The sequence below is a fragment of the Ammospiza nelsoni genome, chromosome 11 (genome assembly GCF_027579445.1).
Source record: "Ammospiza nelsoni isolate bAmmNel1 chromosome 11, bAmmNel1.pri, whole genome shotgun sequence".
NCBI classification, from domain to species: Eukaryota; Metazoa; Chordata; class Aves; order Passeriformes; family Passerellidae; genus Ammospiza; species Ammospiza nelsoni.
Window position 1 is genome coordinate 4,862,229 of NC_080643.1, and position 21,295 is coordinate 4,883,523.

Here is a 21,295-nt window from a genome sequence, read left to right on the forward strand (position 1 = left end):
AGTGGAGTTTATTCTGCGTTCAGCCAATATGTGAGGATCCTCTGAGGGCTGGAGAAGGCAGCTTGCTGGCTCTCTGACTTGTTCTCCCACTTCATTGTGTTTCTGTGGGCAACTCCCTCGTGATAAATTAACTCTGTTATCTGAAGAGAAGAACTAATCTTGCTGTGGCATTGTTTCAGATGTCCAAGAATATAATTTCTGCTGCTTGATGTCTTGACTGCATTGTGTTTTCAGAAGTGTTTTTATTAGAATGTACTCGTTTTGAAATGATGGGGTTTGTTTATCACAGGATGGTGTGGGCTGGAGAACCTGAAAGATCATCTCATTTCAACCCCCCTGCCATGGCAGGGACACCTTCCACTGTCCCAGGGTGCTCCAAGCCCCATCCAGCCTGGCCTTGGACACTCCCAGGGATCCTGTGCCAGTGCCTCATCACCTTCACAATATCCCTGGCTGGATTTAATACTTTCAGGGCTTTAGCTTTCCAAACCAGACCCCTGGCTGCTCAGACAATTTCTCTTTATTTCTCCCACCCTCTTTGGGGGTCTTTTGGTGACTGAGTTTGTCCAGGAGCTCTTTGTTAATCCTTGCAAGCATCCTGACACTTTTTCATTACTTTCTCTTTGTTGGGATGCATTGTTCCTGAGTTCTGAGGAGGAAGTATTATGATACTTCTTTCTTAAATCAACATATGCGAAGAGTTGATGCTGAAAATTTTCCCTTGCGGAACATTTACTTCATGTAAATTTGCTGTCCTGCTTTGCTGAATAGTTCAGAACACAGCAGCATTGGAACAGCCTTCTCAGCAGGCAGCTCTAATTAGGCAGGGATTTCTTTTATGGTGTTTATTTCTCACCAAGCCATTGATTTAGATAGAAGATACTAAGCTCACATAATTACTTAAAAAAAAAAACCACAGAGGTTTTATGAGGCTGCTCTGAAATTCAGATCTTTCCAGATGTGCAAAAACGTCACCTGCTTGAACGTCACCTGCTGCAAAACACAAATGTTTGGGGGTATTTTGATGTTGAGACATCTCTCAGTCTTACGAGGCCAGTGCTAGAGAGGACCAGGCACAAAAGCATCTTAAGGTATTAGAAAGATACATGATTGAAAAGGCTTTTAGAGGACTGGTTTAACATTTAAGGGATGAAGTATGCCTGCAGGTGAGCTCTGCCGGGTTGTGCTGGCACAGGTGGGAGCTGTGTCTGCCTCCTTCCCTCAGAAGCTGCTGCAGGTGGGGCAGTCTGGCTCTGCTGCCATCTGCTCAGGTGCCTCTCTCCACGGGCAGGCAGAGCAGCAGTGGGACCCAGGATTCCAGCTGAAGGCAGGGTGCCAGGCAGCTGAGAGCAGCGGAGGGGCTGAAGCACAGCCTGTGCTGCCAGGGTGGTAATTTCCCTCCTCGGGCGGGGTGCATTCTTGTGGGTAGAAATCTTTTTATGTTTCCTTGCTCTGAATTGCCAGATTTGTCTGCAGATTGCTGTTCCCAGCCAGTTCCTGAGGTGCTGCTTGCTGGGCACTGCACGTACCACGAGGTGCTTTGGAAGTGCTTCCCGAGGGAAAGGCTGCTGCAAACACTGTGCCATGGCTTGCACTTCATGCTGGCCTTAACCTAAGACCCTGTGGGTGGAAAACCTGAGATTTGGGTCATTTAGCTCCTGGTCAGAATTTGTCACTAACCTTGGGAACAGTTCTGGCACAGTGGGCTGGTGCAGCAGCTTGTGGCCACACAGCCCCTGCACTGAGCTGCTCTCCACATTTACACCTCGGTGCAAAAAGAAACCTTGTAAAAAATACTAAAATATTGTTTTTTAAACAATATCCATCAGGCTCACAGCCATACTGAGCCAGGAGCCTGAGCAGCTCCTTGGGCAGGGTTTCTGGCAGCTCCTGCAATCCCGACAGGGCCGTTTTTCTGAGCCAGTTTGCTCCTGCTGTCAGGCCAGGACAAACCTGCATTTTATTCAAAACTGAATACCAGATCAGCCAGGTGAAAAACCAGCTGCAGCTTTTAAGGTGTTTCAGCACTTAGCCATGTCTCCTTGGGCTGCCTTAACTATTATGGTTCTTTTTGTGCAGGAAGGACGGCGATTCCTTTTTGTTCAGTGCTCCCTGGTATCTGCAATTGAATCCCAGCAGAAATACAGGGAAGCCTAAACTCGTGGGCTGGGTGGGTGGTAGGAGTCTGGCTGGTGCACAGAGGTGCCTGGGTAATGAGATGTGATCAGAGCTGCACCTCTGCCTTCTACCAAAAAAAAAAAAAAAATCAGAAAAACAGCCTTGACCAGGCCAAGTTTTACTCAGAGTCAGACAGGCAGCCCTTGGGATGCTCAGTAGTTTTCAGGAGCATTTAAGGATCTGACAACCTACATGGATGGGAAGGCTATTAAGAAAACATTAATTAGCTCAGGTGGACGTAATCATCTGGTTAAAGGGAACATACATTGCAAAACTTCCACAAAAACATTTTAATTATTCCTAATTGTTCTTCCAGCCCTCAAAAACCAGTTCCAGATTTCCAGATTTTTTTTTTACCACTCTTTTGTCTTTAAATATGCATTTAGTTTAGGTAAGATTGAAATTAGGAATTATTTAGGAACATGTCTGTACAGGGTAGAGAGTATATGAAGGGAACAGGATATCTCTGGAGCACTGACGGTTTCCTGAGTGTTGCCTTTTGACCACGAGTTAGAAAAATTTCAGTTGAAGAAAGTTTATTACTTTATTGCTTTGTCCTTATTTGTACTGAGTCCGTTTTTTCCCTCTTGCCTTTCATGAATCTAAGTGTGCTAGGCAGGAAAGTGTAATACTTTCATTCGGGATTATTTTATTTGCATCTGTATAAATATTACTGGCTCACAACTTACTCTGAAGCCGTTCATTTAATCACCAGCCTTTTTTTACAAGGACCTGAGTTAGGAGGGTTTGATAGACGAGGTGATAGCTAAGGAGCTTAGTTCTTAAGTGAGATAGTCTGAGGACAGGGCACTTTTTCAGTCCTCAAGAGCAAAGATGTGTCTTGGGTACAATTCGCATCTGTGGGATGTGATGGGAGCAGCAGAGGGGGGTTATCCCAAACTTAGTGCAAGGAGGCAGAGATGTCTTTGTGCTGAATGTACCCAGCAGTGGATGCTTGGGGCGCCCGTCAGCTCCTTTTGGGCTGGGATGGATCTCACAGGGTGGGGAGGAAATGGAGCAAAGCTCTGCCCACATCCTGAGGCAGTTCCATGCAGGTTTTCTTAAAAATGCAAACGCTTTTTTTTTTTTTTTTCCTCGGCACTGGAAGTGATCCTGGTGTCAGATTAGCACAGACCCCCGTGTCCCTCTGTCCGTCCCTCTGCCAGGCAGGAGGCTGCTCCAGGGGCTGGGGCTGCTGCATTTTGCCCTGCTGCCAAACGCGCCCCTCCTCACCTTGGGACAGGTGCTCCGTTTTCCCGCAACCCTTTGGAACGCCGAGCGCATCCGGAGAGGGGGGAAAACCCCAAGGAAGTGATAAAAAGGGCACGGGGAATCATCCCCCGCCACGATAAGAGGCAGTTTTTCCTGCAGAGGTCATGTTTGAAGCACGCCCATGGTTTTTACGGGCGTGGGAGCGGCGGCCGGGATGATGCTGCTGGTGGAACCTGCTGCTGCCCTGGGTGTGAGTCAGGGCTGGCGGGGCAGGACGCGGCTCCGCGGGGCCCCCGGGCAGCCCCCACGGCCCTGGGGCTCACAGGAACCTGGGGAGGGCTCCCAGGGGTGCAGCCCCTCGCTGGAATCCTCGTTGTTCGCTCTCTGTTGGGTTTTTTTCCCTGGATCTGGGGAGCAGCGGGGTGTGGGCGGCGCGGCGCGGCGCGGGTGGGCGGTGATGTCAGGCGTGTGTCAGCACTGGGAGGCGAGGCTGCCGCAGCACAGCGGCGGGACGGACGGACGGACAGACAGACAGCACGGCTGTGCCCTGCCCATGCCAGCCCTGGCACTGCCCGGCGGGGCCGGGGAGCCGCGATCGGGATCGGGGCTGCGGGCAGGTGAGTGCGGGGCACGGGAGCAGCCGGGGCCGTGCCGGGATCCGGCTGGGATCGGCGCCCACGGGCACCTATCGCTCCATGTCCTGACACGCTGCCTGGGTTGTTTCCTTTGGCGTTTTTGTAAATGTATTTATTTTCACGCGAGCGGGTGAGTGCGGGACATGGGGAACAGCCGGGGCTGTGTCAGGATCCCGGCCGGGATCACTGCTGGAACACCCACGGGCACCTATTGCTCAAGGTCCTGTCACACTGTCTGGGTTGTTTCCTTTGGCGTTTTGTAAATGTATTTATTTTCATGCGGGCAGGTGAGTGTGGGACAGGGGAGCAGTGCCAGGATCCCGGCTGGGATCGATCTCTGCTGGAGCATCCACCTGGGATCGATCTCTGCTGGGCACCTGTTGCTCAATGTCCTGGCAGACTGCTTGGGTTGTTTCCTCTCTCCTTTTTGTAAATGTATTTATTTTCATGCGGGCAGGTGAGTGCGGGACGCAGGGGGCAGTGCCAGGATCCCGGCCGGGATCAGCATCCACGGGCACCAATTGCTCAATGTCCTGTCACACTGCTTGGGTTGTTTCCTTTCGCGTTTGTGTAAATGTATTTATTTTCATGTGGCCAGGTGAGTGCGGGGAACAGCCAGAGCTGTGCCGGGATCCCAGCTGGGGTCGGCACCCACGGGCACCTGTTGCTCAATGTCCTGGCAGACTGCTCAGGTTGTTTCCTCTCGCGTTTTTGTAAATGTATTTATTTTCAAAGTTCACGCGGAGTTGTAAAGAGGCGTTTCTGACAGCGCTGTGGCTGGGCAGGAGGGCTGTGAGACAAACATAAACTTATTTAAGCAGCAGAGGGAAACTTTCACAACCGTTGAGAAAATAACTTACTAATTCTAGTAAATTGCATTTCCACTCGGCTTCGCTTTTTCTGTGGCAGGTTCTAATAGTCAGTTGTATTCCTAGGAAAGTTTTAATTAAACAGAGCGAAAGGCTGCCGAAAGTGCCACTTTTCCCCTGAAATCAAATGTGCTGGGCTATGTTTCATGGTGTTATAAATGTTTCAGATGCATCACAGCCTAATATGTCGTTTTTTACAAAACCTGAAGTGTTTCTGTAGTGGGAGGTAGCATGGAATGTCAGGTTTTGGCAAGGCCAGTGGGGATGTTGTGTGTCCTGGGGGTTTCTGGTGTGGCGGCTGCACCCTTGGAGGCTTTGGAAAAGCTCCAGTGGGGGAAGGAGGGAGCTGCTGTGAGGGCCTTGGCTGGATCCCTGGTGTCCAGGGCTGATCTCTCATTAACCCTGTCCCTGCCTGCCCAGCTGGGTGGAAGCACCCCCGGTATCTCCGTGTGAGCAGCTGATGTAAACTCCGTCATGCTGCTGCGCCTGCGTGCCCTCCATGGTCAGGGGGGCATCCCTGGGGACACGCCGTGCACATCCAGGCACCCTGGCACTGCTGGAGAGGGTGCTGCTGCCCAAACCTGCGAGGCTGGGCTGGGAAGATGCAGCCCCTGGTGGCTCATCCATCCCCAGGGGGATCAGCAGGGCTGATGCTGCTCCTGCTAAAGGAGAGCAAATTCAGATGAAATTCTGATCCCACGGGTGCAGCTGCCAAGCCCCAACTGACTTTCATCTCTTCTCACAGCTGGCACTTTGCAGGAAATACGTGGGTTTCTAGCAGGAGGATGTGTTGGGGGTGGCTTCCTCCTGTAGCTGCTGTTGTTCTGTACGTGCTGTACCTCTGCTCCAAAATGTCACGCTGGATGTCTCACACAATGTCTTCACAATAAAAAAATTTTGGTTTTTCCAAGCTGCTGCCATTCCCTGGGGATGTTCTGACTAGGGAACTAGACCATAGTTGTCTATACAATTACTTTGTAAAGAGATTTTTGCGTTTAATCAGAGAGAAAATTACTTAAGCTGCCCTGCCAAGATCTCTGGGAACTTCTAGCAGTGAAATTAAATGTGCTATTGATGGAGGCACATGTTGTCACTGGCAGAATCCTCAATTTGCAACACATTGTCTGTAAGAGTGTGAAATTACTGAGGGGGCATCCTATACTTATGTGCTTCTTTTAATTGATGTTATGAATGTAGTTACTGCTCAGTCCATGCCACAGCTGAGGATACACAGGAGTTGTAATTTGCTGAAATGATATCACCTTGGGGTGAGAAGTTTGGAGATTTAGTGACCGTGTTCTGCTTCTCTCTCCCAATTCTCGCAGCTATTTCAATGGAAGCAGCTGGAAAATCTGTATTTTCGTGAGAAGAAGTTTGCTGTGGAGGTGCACGATCCCCGCAGGTGAGGCTGAGCAGGTTCTGCCATGGGGGTTCATCTTTGCCCACCATCGTCACCTGTTGGTGGATGGGGTGGGTGGTGCCTCAGAGCTGACCCCTGAGTTTCCTCTGGGCTTTGGGATTGATCCTGATCCAGTTTTTGGTGGGGCAGACTGGGGCTGTCACAGCTCTGGGTGTCCTCTCAGATTCCCTCTGTGTCCATTCAGGGAGTTCTTGGAGCAGGGGGAGGACTGTTTGTCATGGCAGCACTGGGTGATGGGATGAAGGAAATCTGAGTTTTTTGCTTCCCTAAAATAAAGGCTGAGCCTCACCTGGTTAAGAGAGAGGCATTGTGGACTTTAAACCTCAAAGACCTGTCTTGAAATGGCATTTTTTTTCACCTCCTCAGGATTTCAGTGTCAAGAAGGACCTTTGGTCAGAGTGGGCTGGTGGTGCAGACCTGGTATGCAAACACTTCCCTGATCAAGTCCATCTGGGTGATGGCAATCAGTCAGCACCAGTTTTACTTGGACAGGAAGCAAAGCAAAGTAAGTTATGAGGCATTTTACTGCAAGCATGCGTTTCAACACCTTTCAGCATGTGTTTTTCCAGGGGTGAACTACTCTCCAGAGAAAAACTGCAGATTGTGTTTGTCAGCTTTCTGAGCAGTTTCTTAGTGCTGGTATTGGTATTCAGTCCATTTTAGCCTGCCTGCAGTTAAGGCCTGTGGAAGTGTAATCATGGAAGAGGGAATTCCCATGTCTGCTGGGTGTCTAATCTGCCTTTTCTTTTGTCTCCTTTCCTGTGTTTGTTTTGAAAGCTGCAGAGATTTTGAGCTGGGAGATGGTTCAGGTTTTTGGGGAGAGGGGAAGGGAATGCCAAGCAGACCTGAAATACCACAAGCACCTGTGTGATGCTGTTGCTTTAGCCCTTAATTTTGTGGGAGATGATGTGTGAAATGTCATCTTCAGTGATGTGTTCTGAAGTTAATTAGAGGTAACTCAGTGAGGCTGTTGGGTTTTTTTTTTTACTCCTTCAGGCAAAAATTCCATCAGCCAGAAGTTTGGATGATATCGCCATGGATCTGACAGAGATGGGAACTCCAAAAGTGTCAAAGCTGGTGACCTTGGAGGCCAAGAACCAGCTTATCATGGCCAGCAATGGCAGTTTGATCTCATCAGGTAATACTGCCCATAAATGTGAAGCAGCCAGGTTTAATGGGGCTTGTTTGTAAAAAGGGAAATGAGACTACCAGCCAATTAAAATGGCCTTTACCTGGAAATCCTCTGATAACAGAATGTGTTCTCCAGGCTCTCAGGACTCAGAGGTCAGTGAAGAACAAAAGAAGGAGAAAATTATGGAACTAAAGAAGAAAGAGAAACTCCTTCAGGAGAAACTGCTTCAGAAGGTTGAGGAGCTGAAGAAAATCTGCCTGCGCGAGGCGGTGAGAGAGCTGCACCCCACCCTGGGCTCGGGCAGGTGGGAGCCCTTTTCTCCCCCTGGGCCTCACCTGGAGCCCTGTGTGTTGTTCCCCACCAGGAGCTGACGGGGAAGATGCCCAAGGAGTATCCCCTGGGGGCAGGGGAGGAGCCTCCCCAGGTGAGGAGGCGCGTGGGCACCGCGTTCAAGCTGGACGACAACCTGCTCCCCAGCGAGGAGGTGAGCGCGGCACCTCGCGTGCACACAGGGCTGGGCTGCCCACACCAGGGCCCAAAGCCCTTGGACATCATCCAGCTCTTCCCTGGGGCTTTAAGGGGAGGCAGCTGGGGCAGTTGTTTGTGTGGAGTGGGAAATTTTGGTGGGTTCTGGCGTTTTTCAGCCACGCGTTGAACTGAGCAGGAAATTGGCTGTTGCTAAAGGCCTGAAGTTCACCCAAGCTGAATCCCTGCATGAGTTTTAATGGATGTTTTGCTGCTAATTAGAGAAGATCAGGTGCATAATGCCATTTGGCAGCCCGTGGCTTTTCTGGAGCGTTGATTTGTGTCATGTTGGGATGGTGTTTGAACCCAGAACATGGCAAGGGTGTGCTCTGTCCCCCTTGCAAAATCATCTGTGAGCATAGTTCTGTGACAGGTGACAGGAGGCGGAGTTTTATCTGTGGCTTAATGAAGATTCCACCTGAGTAAAACCTCCCTGCATTGCTCAAGAGGCTAAAATGAACTTTGCTGGCAGGGACTGACTCGAGTGATAGGGTAATTCAGATGTTTGCAGTTTCTGGACACACTCCATTCCCCCTCATTCCTTGTGACATTTGTTAACAAGCTGTATCAGCCAAATAAGTAGGTGTTGGGCACTTGGCATCTGTCTTTCACCAGAAACTCACTGCCCTGCCTCTCAGGGCTGGTGTGCTCCTTGTCTGCAGCAAAGTGGTTTTGTGGACTGCTTAAATGCTATTAAACCAAAATCCTGCTGACCAGATTTAATAACCTGTTGCTTAGCACTTCTGCAGTGCCTTTCATCTGAGCTTCTCAAAGTAGTTTACAAACAATTAATTAAAGCCTGAAACTCCCTCTTACGTAGGTATGGTGATACCAATTTCCATTTTTATGTTCTCTGAAGTAGGGAGAGATTTTGAGTGATGTTTTCAGGGTTGGACTCATAGCAGGAGGTTTAGCAGCCTAAACCTGAATATAAGAGTATGTGTTATGTCACCTGGGCTTCAGAACTTTGGACCTTGCCCAAGAGATCTCAGAATTGTACTCTACTCAGAAATAAGATCTCAGACTTTCATATGCTGAGATTGTCTTGTGTATGAACTTTGGTATTTCTGCATTTTGTGCTCAGAATTTCACTTAATCACCACAAAAATAGATCTTTATATTAATGGCTTTCATTGGTAATTTCTCTCTGGAGTACAAGCAAATAACCTCTTTCATGAATTTGCAGGATCCTACTTTGCAGGACTTGGAGAGCAATTTTATCATACACCAAAAGCTGGTGGAAGCTGCAAAGAAACTTGCCAGTGAGCCAGACCTCTGCAAAAACGTGAAGAAGAAAAGAAAGCAAGAGTATGCTGATGCTGTAAAAAAGCTGCAAGAGATAGAAAACTCCATAAATGAATATAGAATCAAGTGTGGCAAAAAACCAACCCAGAAATCAACTCTGGCTCTACCAGGTGAGAGAATTCCCCATGTTCTGATGCAAACAGGAGGGGAAAAGAGCAATTTGGCTTACTTAGAAACTTTGTGTACGTTTTTCCTGTATGGTTTTTATCTTCTCCAAGGCAGTTAAATAAGAAAAAGGAGATGAAGCTGCTGCATCTGATAGACTCAGTGCACTGGTGTAGGCTGGGGGCGGAGTAGCCGCAGCTTTAGGAGCAAGGCATGTTCCAGCAGCAGGTATGGGCTGAAGGTGCTGTGCACAGAAAGGCTCCAGCAGCACCTTGGGTGAAGCTTTTCTGATGCCCGAGTTCCTGTTGTGATGAGTGTAGTTGTACATCTGAGCTGCCACACGGAACATCTCTCCCATCCCTCCTGTGGTGCTGCAGTTCCAGCAGAACCAGAGCAGGCAGGGTTCTCTGCAGGATGGAGGACATTGCTTCTCGATTCAAAATTCCTCCTTTCCCAGAAAACTTCAGGAGTTTATGAATGCAATTAGTAGCAAACAGATTTTTTTACTAAACCCAGTTGCCACTGATGAGCACAGCAAAAGCAGATACTCCTGGCCCCTGTCTTAGTGTGTTTCTCCTAAGGGAAGTGAGATTCTTGCTGCTTTGTTGATAATGTGTGCAAACCTGTTGGTATCCAAGCCAGTTGAAGGAGTTTTGGATCCTTACCCCTGACACACCACAGCATCACTGGGCTATCCATCATCACAAATGATTATTCTGAAAGGCTGATGATCAGCATTTAATGTGGCCCAGCTTGTTCCTGATTGACAGAGGGGAGGGAGACATCTGTTTTTCCAGTCCCTTGCTCACCAGTGTGGATAGTGATTGTGGAAGGTCCTGTATTTCCTGGGCACCTGGTGTGTGGCAATGACCAGGAAGGCTGGTGAGCAGAGATCCATCCATCCATCCATCCATTGTTGTTGTTGGGTGCCACTGTTGTTGTTGGCAGTGTTTTTCTCTGTTGTCCAAGCCAGCAATAAGCACTGCATTCCCTTCCAGTGCCAGGCTCCCAGCCTGCAGTGTGTGTTTGTTTACCTGGAGCAGAGCTGTGCCCTGCTCAATAACTGATTTTGTGTGTAACCTTGTCACCATCTCCAGCAGTGCTCTCGAGCTCCAGGTCTGGGTTTCAGGAGGCTGAGCAGTGATGAGTCACTCGAGTCTGTGAGTTCAGGGAATTACTTGTTGCAAGTAATATGTTAAACAGTCCCACTGATTTATTGAACCAAACCATAGCTGTTTCCAGCCCCAAGGGATAGGAGGTGAAGGACATACTGGACTGCTTTCCGTGTTCCACTTTCTCTTCCCTTTCCTCCCTCTCTAGCCCAGACTTTCTTCCTCCTTTGCAGGGAGTTTCACAGACCTGGGATTTCAATTCAGATATGTCACCATATCTGAGTATGTCAGCACTGCACACCCCACCGAACCCAGCCCTGTAGCTTTAGGCTGGCTTTTTTCTTTCCCTCAGCAGGCTTTGTTCCTCCCCACTCTGGCCCCAGTTCCACGTTTTACCACCCTGTGGTCAAACCCACGTTAATCAGCTCCCCTGGAGCTGTTTCCCAGTGTCAGGTTGCAAGCAGAGCTGCAGCCCATCCTCGGTGGTCTGACAAGTCCCCCCAGGGCAGGGGCCAGTGCTGGTTTTTGCTGTTTTTGAACAGCTGCTCTCTTTGCTGCATTCTTGTAGCCAGAGCTTTGCTGGCAGCAAGCTGTGACAGCAGCAGCAGTGCACATTGCACTGGGGGCACAGGCAGGTGTCATGCACAAAGTGGCTGCCACTCTCGTTTTTTATTGCTTCCTTTCTCCCATGCTTGAAGATTCATGGAGGTTTTTTACCCCACCAGTGCCATATTTTGCCAGGAACAGCCTAGGGCTTGAGCTGTCCATGGGTTAATTATGGGTTCAGCCTCATTTCTCTGCTGCTGGTGGTCTTCCCCAAACGTGAGTGAGGACAGGCTGCTTCTCATTGTGTAGCATCAAGGTGAGACAGGTACAGTCAAGTGCTGTGAATAAACAACAAAATTTAAAAACCCCAAAAAATTAGTACGCCCATGGAACAGTTCCTGTTTTCTGTGTTGCTGGAATTTGCAATACCTTGATAGAAATCAGTGGAACTACTCTGGATTGATCTTAGTTTAATTGAAACAGGATCTGTGTGCTGATGAAACACTCAAAAGTGCGTGCCAAATTTTAAAAGGCTTTTTTGTACCTACCTGGTGGGGTTTCAGGTGTACCTAGAGGAGATTAGCTGCTAACAGCCAAGATCTGCATGTCTGTGTAGGCTCCTGACTCCTACTGAAGCACCAAAACACCCTGTGAGATCTGTTGGAAGTGGGGTGGAAAACACCTTTGTAAATCTTGGCCTGATTCCTGCTGCAGATTAAAAAAAGAAAAAAAAAATTCTCCTTTGATAATTACCTGGGTCGCTTGCTTAACTGCAGTGAACACACAGAGTGATGATGCACCAGGACTGTCTTTAGGCTAAAGAATAAGGATTGCAGTGTTACAAGTATCAGCTGGCTCTGAAACTCTAGAAAATAAACTGTATTAAGATATTTGTAAGTTGATGTTGGCTCTTTTGTGCTTAAAGTGTTTGTTTTTATTCACAGATGACATAATTCCATCTGAGAGCAGCTCCCTGTCAGACACAACCACCTATGATGATGGTATGGTGCTTATCCTTTTTTTTTTTCCCAATAAGTTTATCCATTCAGAGATATTTCTTTGACTTAATGTCCTTTAGCATGTCCTATCCCTGGAAGTGTTCAAGGCCAGGCTGGACAGGGCTTTGAGCAAAGCATTTTAGAGGAAGATTTCCCTGGCCATGGCAGGGAGTTGGAATGAGATGAGCCTCAAGGTCCCTTCCAGTAAAAGTCATTATATTATTCTCTAATTTTGGCGGCTTTTGATGATAAATTACTTTATAGCAGAGGAAAAAATAGCTACTCAGGAATGTCCTTCCTCCTAATGGGTTAGTTTCTGAAGGGTTCTGCTCTGTGAGCTGGCCTGAGTCATCTTCAGAGAAGGAAGTTGGTGTTAACATGACCAACCTGCAAGCTGAGGACACTGTGAGTGTCCAATCCGTTGTCCCTAGGGCCTGGCCTAGAACTGAAGGACTTACAAATTGGGAGAATTAGCCCAGCCCTTCTGCCCTCACAGCCACCATAAAACTTAGAGAAAGGTGCAATAGTCACAGAAACTAACGCTCTATTTACGTTTATCTGCTCCCTGGTGAGCTTGCATCTTGCATGGGTTGGTGTTTGCTCAGCTTACTCATTTCACACACACACCCACAGACACACTCACACCCTGTTCCACAAGGTGGAAAGGACTTGGCCTGCCTCTCCCTTAAACTGGATAATCATCATTTGGGGACAAACATTATCTCAATTATTACTCACTTTTTGGTTTGGGCCTGATTCTGATCTCACTTTGTCCCAGATTTAGACTTGTACAAACCAGGTGGTGCCATAAAATGAATTTACACCTGATTCCTGCTTGTACAAGTAGAAGTGGAGCCAGGCTTGTGAAGGTGTTCTCTGTGATGCTGGTCCTGCATTTATATGTATTAGTTGGAGTTTCCTGTTGGCTCTGTCGGGACCTGGTTGTGCCCTAAGCAAAGTGAGAACAAGGATCAAACCAGCATCTTCCCAATTGCCTTCAGCCAAATGTGTCTGTCAGTTCCCTTTGCTCATTCAGTCGCTTTTGAAGTCAGTCTCTTTCAGGTTGTGTTTCAAAACTAATTCTTAAAATGTCATTTTCAAGAGCTGGAAGGTGAGGGAGAGGAACTGGCCTTCGCAGAGGCTGAGCTTGTCTGCTTGGCTCTGGGAAGGATTGCTCTGCAAGCAGATGTTTTCCCCTTCTGTGATCTGGCACAGCCCCAAGCTGGGTGTAGTCCCAGTGCTGCTGGGATCTGTAGGAGCCTCCACAATGTCCTGTGTGTGTGGAGAGAGCTCAGTGCAAGCAGGAAATCTCTTCTAGACCCACAGCTCCTGTCATTGTCTCTGTACTGCAAAGTGCTTCTCCTTAGGGGCCACAGATTTGCACACAGGGCACAAATATCAGGGATTTTGCTCTAACAAAGTGCCTATTCCTTTCCAACAGTCAGTGAATCACTTCCTGCAGCAGCACAGAGACCCAGCTCTGCACAGCTTTCTCCAAGGCTTCCCCCACCAAAGTCCCTTGGCGTGGAGAGAATTCACCTCAGGAAGTCATCCATAAACGAGCAGCTCTTGGAAAGCAGACACTCCAGGTAGGCAAATCCCACTGCTGCTGCGCTCTGCACCTGCTGCCACGTCCCTGCTGAGCATCCCAGCAGAGCCCACTGCTCCTTGCTCTTCTGGGATTACAGGGTTTGGAGATGGGAGCTGAATTTCCTGGCTAGGAACAAAAGTGTGTATGAGCAGTTGACACAGTATCTCACACCAAAGAGTACTATAATTTTTGTGAGGAGGTTTGAGATGGGTGAGAAATATAATACCAAGGGCTGCATTTAAGGAGTTCTCATGCTGTCATTCTTTGTGTCAGTTTCTGGGTTTTTTTTCAGTGTTCATTTAACAACTTGTCACTTTCCTGATGACTGTGCTTAGTGGATTCAGGCAGCACCAAACCCTACACATCCCTCCTGATGGCGTCAGTGTTTCAGCAGGTACATTATCAGAGCAGACATCATTCATGTGAGGCCTGATAGAGAATTCTCTGTTTACAAGCAGAGTTACTGGCATTCAGACAGCTTCCATCATTAGTGTCAGCTGTGTCTCCATCCCAAATCTATGGGATTTGAGCACTTTATGAGCTAGAACAGCTCCCTGGAGCACATCAAGAGCAGTAGGTTTGCAGGTGATTGTGTGATCATGTCTGGTGCTAGCAGCTGTACCCAGTGTAGGGATTCTCACTGACCCTGAGATTTCTTGGACTCTCTTGGGTGAACAGGCTGTTAAAGACACACTTTAAAATGTTTTAGAGTTTTGAGCAATGCCATGTCTTGCTTTTTCCCTCATCTGTCCCTCAAGACTAGCGGAACACTCCTGCATGAAGTTCAGAAGTCAAATTATAGCTATAAGTACCCATGTGCTTCATTTGAAAGCCTGATTTGTTTGCTTCTCTGTCACCTGCTCTGTCTCTCCTCTATGGTTCTGTCCTTTGGCAGCAGCTTGTCCTGCTGCTGATCCTGTGAACACCTCCCTTTAACCACAGGAAGGGATTGAATTTTCCTTCCTGTTTACCAACTCTTTCTCGCACATCCACTTACGTTTGTTCCACTGTCACTATAGGACACAAAAGCACATAAGCACACACACCACTGCTCTCAAGGTGAAGAAAAAGGGAAATTTACTTTCTGACTCCAACATTTACAGTTTTCCACAAGTGACAGCGAATTGGAGGTGACAATGCCACCAACAGTCCATCAAATTTCTCCTCCATAAAAGAATGCAAAACAATGAGCTATTTACAGAAAGTGTGTGAGAAAGTTCGTTACAAGAACGTAAACATCAGAAGGCTTAGAAAATCTTAAAAAAATCAGGGTGACGTTCCACCCTTCCTTTTGCTTCTCCGAGACTTCAGGTGCCCGTAGTGGGTGTGCTGTAACTTTTGGGGGATGTTTAACCCCAGTGTGTGTGTCCCCTTTGCTGCAGGGACACGCTCTCGATGCACAGCAGCGTAGTGGGTGTGCTGTGACTTGTGAGGAGATGTTTGACCCCAGTGTGTGTGTCCCCTTTGCTGCAGGGACACGCTCTCGATGCACAGCAGCCGTAGTGGGTGTGCTGTGACTTTTGGGGGATGTTTAACCTCACTGTGTGTGTCCCCTTTGCTGCAGGGACACGCTCTCGACGCACAGCAGCCCGTTCCGCGCGCTGGAGCGGCCGGCGCCGCCGCAGGGCGGCAGGAGCATGCCCACCACCCCCGTGCTCACCCGAAACGCATACAGCAGCAGCCACCTGCAGTAAGAGACCCCTGATTTGGGTGCCACACCTGGCTGGGGAGGCACGGGAGTGAAAGCAAACGGTGTTAAGAGGGCAGAGGGTTGATGGCTGGGTGGTTTTGCCACGGCGGGGTATCAGTGTTTCAGCAGGTGCATTGTCAGGGCTGACATAATTCATGTGAGGCCTGATGGAGAGTTCTCTGTTTACAAGCTGAGTTACTGGCATTCGGACAGCTCCCTCATCATTAGTGTCAGCTGTGTGTCCATCCCAAATTTATGGGATTTGAGCACTTTATGAGCTAGAACAGCTCCCTGGAGTACATCAAGAGCAGTAGGTTTGCAGGTGATTGTGTGATCATGTTATGTGTGATCACGTCAGATCTGGTGCTAGCAGCTGTACCCAGTGTAAGGATTCCCACTGCTTTCAGAATGTTAGAGATATGACTGTGGGAAGCCAATTCACAGTGGAGAAGGAGAGATGCTGAGAATCTTAAATAGTTAGCTCAGGGTTTGTTTGATGGGGTAATGCAGCCTTGCAGAGACAGATCAAAAGGAAACCCATCTTCCCATGTTCTGGTCCAAGCTCATTACCTGTGTAGGCTTTTCCTTTCGGAAAGGAATGGAGATGGAGAGTTCAGATGTTTACATGATGTTTACTGATGGAGAGTTCTCTGTTTGCAAGCAGAGTTTCTGGGATTCAGACAGCTCCCATCATCAGTGTTGGCTGTGTGTATCCATGGCATTTGGACACTTTATGAGCTAGAACAGCTCCATGGAGCACATCAACTGCAGTAGATTGCAGGTGATTGAGGGAGCCCTCCTGTAAATCATTACCAAATGTGTGTTTGTGACCTTAGCTCAGTGTGTCCCTGTCACAGATTAACCTTGCTCAGCCTGACAGATTATTATAAGGCAGATCTCCTGCTGTTGCAGCCAATACAAAATTCAGCCAAACTGATGCCTGTGCGTTGCAAATACTCTGTGTGGAAACATAAGGCTGGATTTGTGCTGTGCTTGGGCTGGGGAGGCAGCTGACCTGTCCTTGCATGCTCTGTGTGTTTATTTGTGTGAGATTTGCCTTTAACCAGCCAACATCTGCATTGCTGTAGGCCAGATGTTTCCCCACGCCACTGCCGGCAGCGCAGCGGGAGCCTGGAGTCCCAGACCCACCTGCTGTCCGAGGCTCCTGCTGACAAGCCGGCCTTCTCCCTCTGCAAGTCGCAGCGGAGCAGCAGCACAGAGATCCTGGACGACGGATCATCCTACACCAGCCAGTCCAGTGCAGAGTATTACTGCGTGACACCCACTCCCAACCCCTATTACACCACCCAGACCCTCGACAACAGGACCAGGGGCCGGAGGCGCTCCAAGAAACACAACATTTCCGCCGCGAGTTCGGGGAGCATGCCGAACCTGGCGCACAAGGACGTCCGCAGCGCTGTCTTCCACAAAAGCCAGGAGCAGCCTTCCTCTAATTACTACATTCCTGGGTACTCCCCTTACACTGAGCCTGACGTTTATTACAACGGGGGGTACGTTTATGAGAGTGACACGGAGGGGCAGTACAGCGTGAACCCCTCGTACCGCTCCTCCGCGCACTACGGCTACGAGCGGTACCGGGAATTCCGCTCCTACCACGAGGACGAGGTGGACAGAGTCCCACACAACCCCTACGCCACCCTCAGGCTCCCCAGGAAGCAGGTGGCTAAAACGGAGCACATAACCAAAAACATTCACAAGGCCTTAGTAGCAGAGCATCTCCGGGGCTGGTACCAGCGTGCCTCCAGCCAGAAGGAGCAGGGTCACGGCCTGCAGGCGGGCTTTGAGTCTGACCGAGGATCTCAGAGGAGTTTGGGCTTTGCTGCTCTGCAGACGCCGTTCTCGCCCAGCAGTCGGGTGTCGTCTTTCTCTTCGGGTAATGTCTGATTTCATCTGTGCCCAGTGGTTTTGTGAGTCCCTGCAGTGCTGTCAGCTCTGCCCCCCTGTCACTGCCTCAGTGGAGTCAGCAGAGCTCTGTCCTGAAAGGTGGATGAGGAGCCAACTAGGATCTTGTTCTGTTCTTGGAAGGAAAGTCATGCTTGTTATCTTCTCCTAAGGGTAAATCAGCCTTTTGCTCTTTGTGCAAGCACAGTAACCCAGAGAAGGACAAAGAGCATTTGAGTTTCAGACAGGTATTTTTAGCAACTAGAAGCAGTGTACGAAGCTTCATGCCATGTAAATGCAGTGGCTGTGATGGCTTCCAAAATAAAGCCCAGTGAGCATCACTGAATGTGTCAGCAAGCACTTTAAGAGCTCCAGAATACCACCTTTACAGGTCTTGTAAATCATATTTTGTGTTTGCATTGTCTGCCTGTGTCCTGCAAAACCCCATAGAGATTGCTGATGAGAATTGTCTTGTTTGCCTCAGCTGATTTAGCTGAAGAAAGGTGTAATTTGTTCTAAGAAAGGTATAATTTGTTGTAATCCTTTTTTTGATTCCAGCATCTTCTACAAACACTGCTGGGAACTGGAGAACCCCCCTTGCACTGGGACTTTCAGACTACGACACGTTGTCTCATTCCTCCTACGCCAGCTGTTACGGGAATGTTTATGGCAACCTTCCTTTGCAGAGCAGGTGAGTGGAATACGTGAAGATTTTCCTACCCTTCCTCCTGCATGTCACTGGCTCTTAAATCTGAGCAAATCAGCTTGATTTCAAAGAGCCTGGATGAAGGGTATTTAGAAAATTGGTGTTGTGAGGGCAGTTTTCTGTTTGGATGTGTCCCCCCCCACTGCAGAGCACTTGGCTGTGAGGACAGAAAGCTCCTGCCCTGGGGAATGGCTCTGCCCCCACAAATGCCATCACATTGAAATGCACTTATGCTCAGTGTAATAAGTGCCCCACGTGTGCCTCCTGCTTTGTGGGTTGCAGTTTGTGCTTGCTGCCAGACCGACTTGTGTGAAAATACTGAATTTTTAATTCTGTTTGTTTTAAAATAAATGAAAGTGTAAGGGAATACATAAAAGCTGCTGCTAGATCCTTTTTTTTCCTAAGCTAAGTGCTATGGGCTGTTTTACTGAAGTGATTAAAATATCTATGGCAACAGTGTTTAAAAATACTGTTTCTACTAATTTTTTAATTTCTCATAATTGAGCTTTGAAAATTCTGCTTGTATTAGCAGCTTTATCTAAATGAGGTTCATTAGCTATTAATTTTCCACATTCTTAATCACTTGTCTGATTGTTCATCTGCTTTATTTTCTACTTTAATGTGATCATGGCAAACAAGCAATCAGTACACCCAACAGCCTTGACAGAGCTCAGGGCCAGGTTGGATGGGGCTTGGAGCAATGTGGTGTAGTGGAAGGTGTCCCTGCCCAGGGCAGGGATGTCGGAACAAGGTGAGCTTTAAAATCCCTCCAAGCCAAACCAGTCTGTGATACTATGACAGTTTGGAGCAGCTGGGATTGCTTTGCACACAACTTTAATGATTACAGCACAAAAATGGGTTTGTGCTTGGAGGCAAACTCCAAATAACCAGCATCACTCTGAGCCCAAGGGAGGTGCGTGGGGAGGGCCCTCAGCTGACGCTGGTGCCGTGTCTGTGTTGCAGGACCTGCGTGGAGCCGAGCCAGCTGGGAGGGGACGAGGAGGATGGCCTGGAGGCAGAGCTGCCCAGCAGCGAGCAGAGGCTGTTCTGGCACGAGGACTCCAAGCCCGGGACGCTGGTGTAGCCCCCGTGCAGCCCCTCACTCACTCACTCCCTCCCTCCTACCCCTGCGTGCCTTGCACAGAACGCCGCACCCGGCCTCGGGCGGAACTTTGCAAAAGGAGCAAAAAGAGGAAGCAGAGGCTGTTTGTCCTGCTGGGAAAGGTGGAATTCAGCGTTCAGAGGGACTGTAGCAAACTGACAAAGTCTTACCAGGAATGGCGTCTCTTTGTGAATCCGTACAGCCCAGGGCAAGCCACAGTTCATCTACGAGCAGCTGCAGCACTTGGTTGAAGTATTTATATTTAGCAAGCACTTTTTGGGAAGATTGGAAGGTGTTGAAGGCAAACCTCAGAGAAAAAAAAAAAATGTGAAAAGGAGACTCTTATGGAAAAACCAGGAATTATAAGAGCACAAGTCTGATGTCTGAAAGAAGAAGAAAAAATGAAAATTTATTCTGCCATGGCTTATGAGGACCTGGAAGAGGTTTCATAGGCTTATGAAGGATAGATCTGTGTGTGTGAGTGAGGCAAAGGGTGACTGAATCAGTATTGGAACATTACTTGAAGGAAGGCTGGAGTTTTTGTATTATGGAGGTTTGAATGAGTCTGTCTAGTTTTTGGGGTGTTGTTAAGAGTGTTTGTTAGCACCACAAGCAAGTTCTGGAAAGAAAAAAAATGTGCTGATGCATACATCGTGTAAAACTAATAGCTAGTTGTGGATTTGGAAGCAGAAGCAGTGAACTTTGAATTCTCTTTTCCATGATAAAACATAATTAATTATGGCCCATTTAATGACCTTTCCATGGTACAGCCTCAGTGTGTGGAGGAGTAGGCAAATTTTCACTGTGGCTGCACGGTGACCCCTGTTCAGCAGTGACAGTGACATGTTTCTGTGCCACAGTGGGTCAAGGATCCACAGTGGGGAGCCCCAGGGACAATTTGGTAGCAGTGGCCAGTGTTCTAAGGTGGATGCAAACACAAACAGCCAAGTGGGTGCCTTAAAATGAGGGGCATTAGGATTGTACCAGGAGTCACCTGAACTGCCAGGTGCGTTGCAGAGTCAGAGTGGCAGAACAGCCTTTTCACAGAACCATTTGTGTAGGAAAAAAACACATGGCTGCAGTCTGGATTTAAGAGGGATAAACCTACCTCAGGTCATCCATCTGCAGGAGCAAACTGGCACGGGGTTATCCTGCCTGATTCCTGATGACTCGTCTGCATATGGTAAAATCTCTCTCGTTTCTCAGCTGTACTGTGCTTCAGGATTCCAGAAATGGTGCTCTTTTGTTCTTTTATACAGAAGATTAGTTACTCCTTGTTCATATTGTGAATAGAAAGGTTTCTGATAAACTTTTTTGACATTTTTTACCAGTATTCCAGAGCATGTAATATATACAGAAGGACACACTTGTTAAGCTGGTACTTAGTTGTTTGTATTATTAGAGTCGCAATTTGAAATTAAACAAACAAAAACAAAATAAAAAATAACTTATTTCCTTGGTTTTGCATATTTGTATAGCCTTCTAGAAATGCGAGAGCTCTTTTTGCTTATTCTTTTACTACTCCTGAATTTTTTAGACCTATTATTTTGTATAGGTCAATAAACTGAAAAGTGTGCTACCAAAACCACTTCAGCATTCCTCCTGTTTCTCCTTGAGTGCTTGGGAATGTGCAGTGTGTGATATTGCAGGGCTTTGAAGTAAATCATTGTGGTCTGATTTCTTTTGGCCTGTGGTGTTGGCTGGGCTGTAGAGGGTCAGTGGTCTCATCTGAAGGAAGGTTGGCGCCAGGCAGGTCAGAGATCCCAAAACATCAGAATATCAGGTCAGGATTTCTGCTTCTCCATCAGCTGTACTGAGGGAGCCAAGCTGGGCTCTCTCACCATCCCTCCAGTGATACAGACACAGAGGTGTCCTTGTGTTGTTGAAAATGCTTCTTGCTCATCTGTCCTTGCACTTAGGAATTGTCACAGCCTTTCCCATTTGGAACGTGGCTTTTAGGGTTTGTGTTGCTCACCTGCTGGGTCCTGTTTGGAGTTTGTGCCCCCTGAGACACCCCCTGTCTGTAAAAGTGACTTGGGTTTCAGATGTACAGCTGCTTCTGCAGCCTGGGCACCCAGTAGCTAAGGTTATTCAGTTTTACTCTCCTCTCTTCTGAGCTGTCATTCCCTACTTTTTTATGTGTCCATAAATTTCACAACCACCACTGAATTTCATTCTTTTTTCCAGGTTGCTGGTGGAAATGGGTGTTTAAAAAAACCTGCATGTGTGCCCATTAAAATTACCCCCATGGCACCGTACTTTTGCAT

At 48.2% G+C, this 21,295-nt stretch overlaps 1 protein-coding gene across 2 annotated transcripts in view; it reads left to right on the forward strand.

The window, feature by feature from the left end:
- FRMD4B (FERM domain containing 4B) overlaps positions 1-20,616 on the forward strand; it is a 78,919-nt gene extending 58,303 nt beyond the window's left edge. For both annotated transcript variants that reach the window (XM_059480289.1, XM_059480290.1), the window contains exons 12-23: positions 6,220-6,296; positions 6,681-6,819; positions 7,311-7,452; positions 7,582-7,715; positions 7,811-7,930; positions 9,158-9,386; positions 11,984-12,040; positions 13,479-13,626; positions 15,193-15,318; positions 16,407-17,212; positions 17,779-17,911; positions 18,890-20,616. In XM_059480289.1, the coding sequence (XP_059336272.1) occupies positions 6,220-6,296; positions 6,681-6,819; positions 7,311-7,452; positions 7,582-7,715; positions 7,811-7,930; positions 9,158-9,386; positions 11,984-12,040; positions 13,479-13,626; positions 15,193-15,318; positions 16,407-17,212; positions 17,779-17,911; positions 18,890-19,010 (2,232 nt within the window). In that variant the 3' untranslated portion in view covers positions 19,011-20,616. The remainder of the gene's footprint in view (positions 1-6,219; positions 6,297-6,680; positions 6,820-7,310; positions 7,453-7,581; positions 7,716-7,810; positions 7,931-9,157; positions 9,387-11,983; positions 12,041-13,478; positions 13,627-15,192; positions 15,319-16,406; positions 17,213-17,778; positions 17,912-18,889) is intronic.
- Positions 20,617-21,295: the final 679 nt, after the last annotated feature.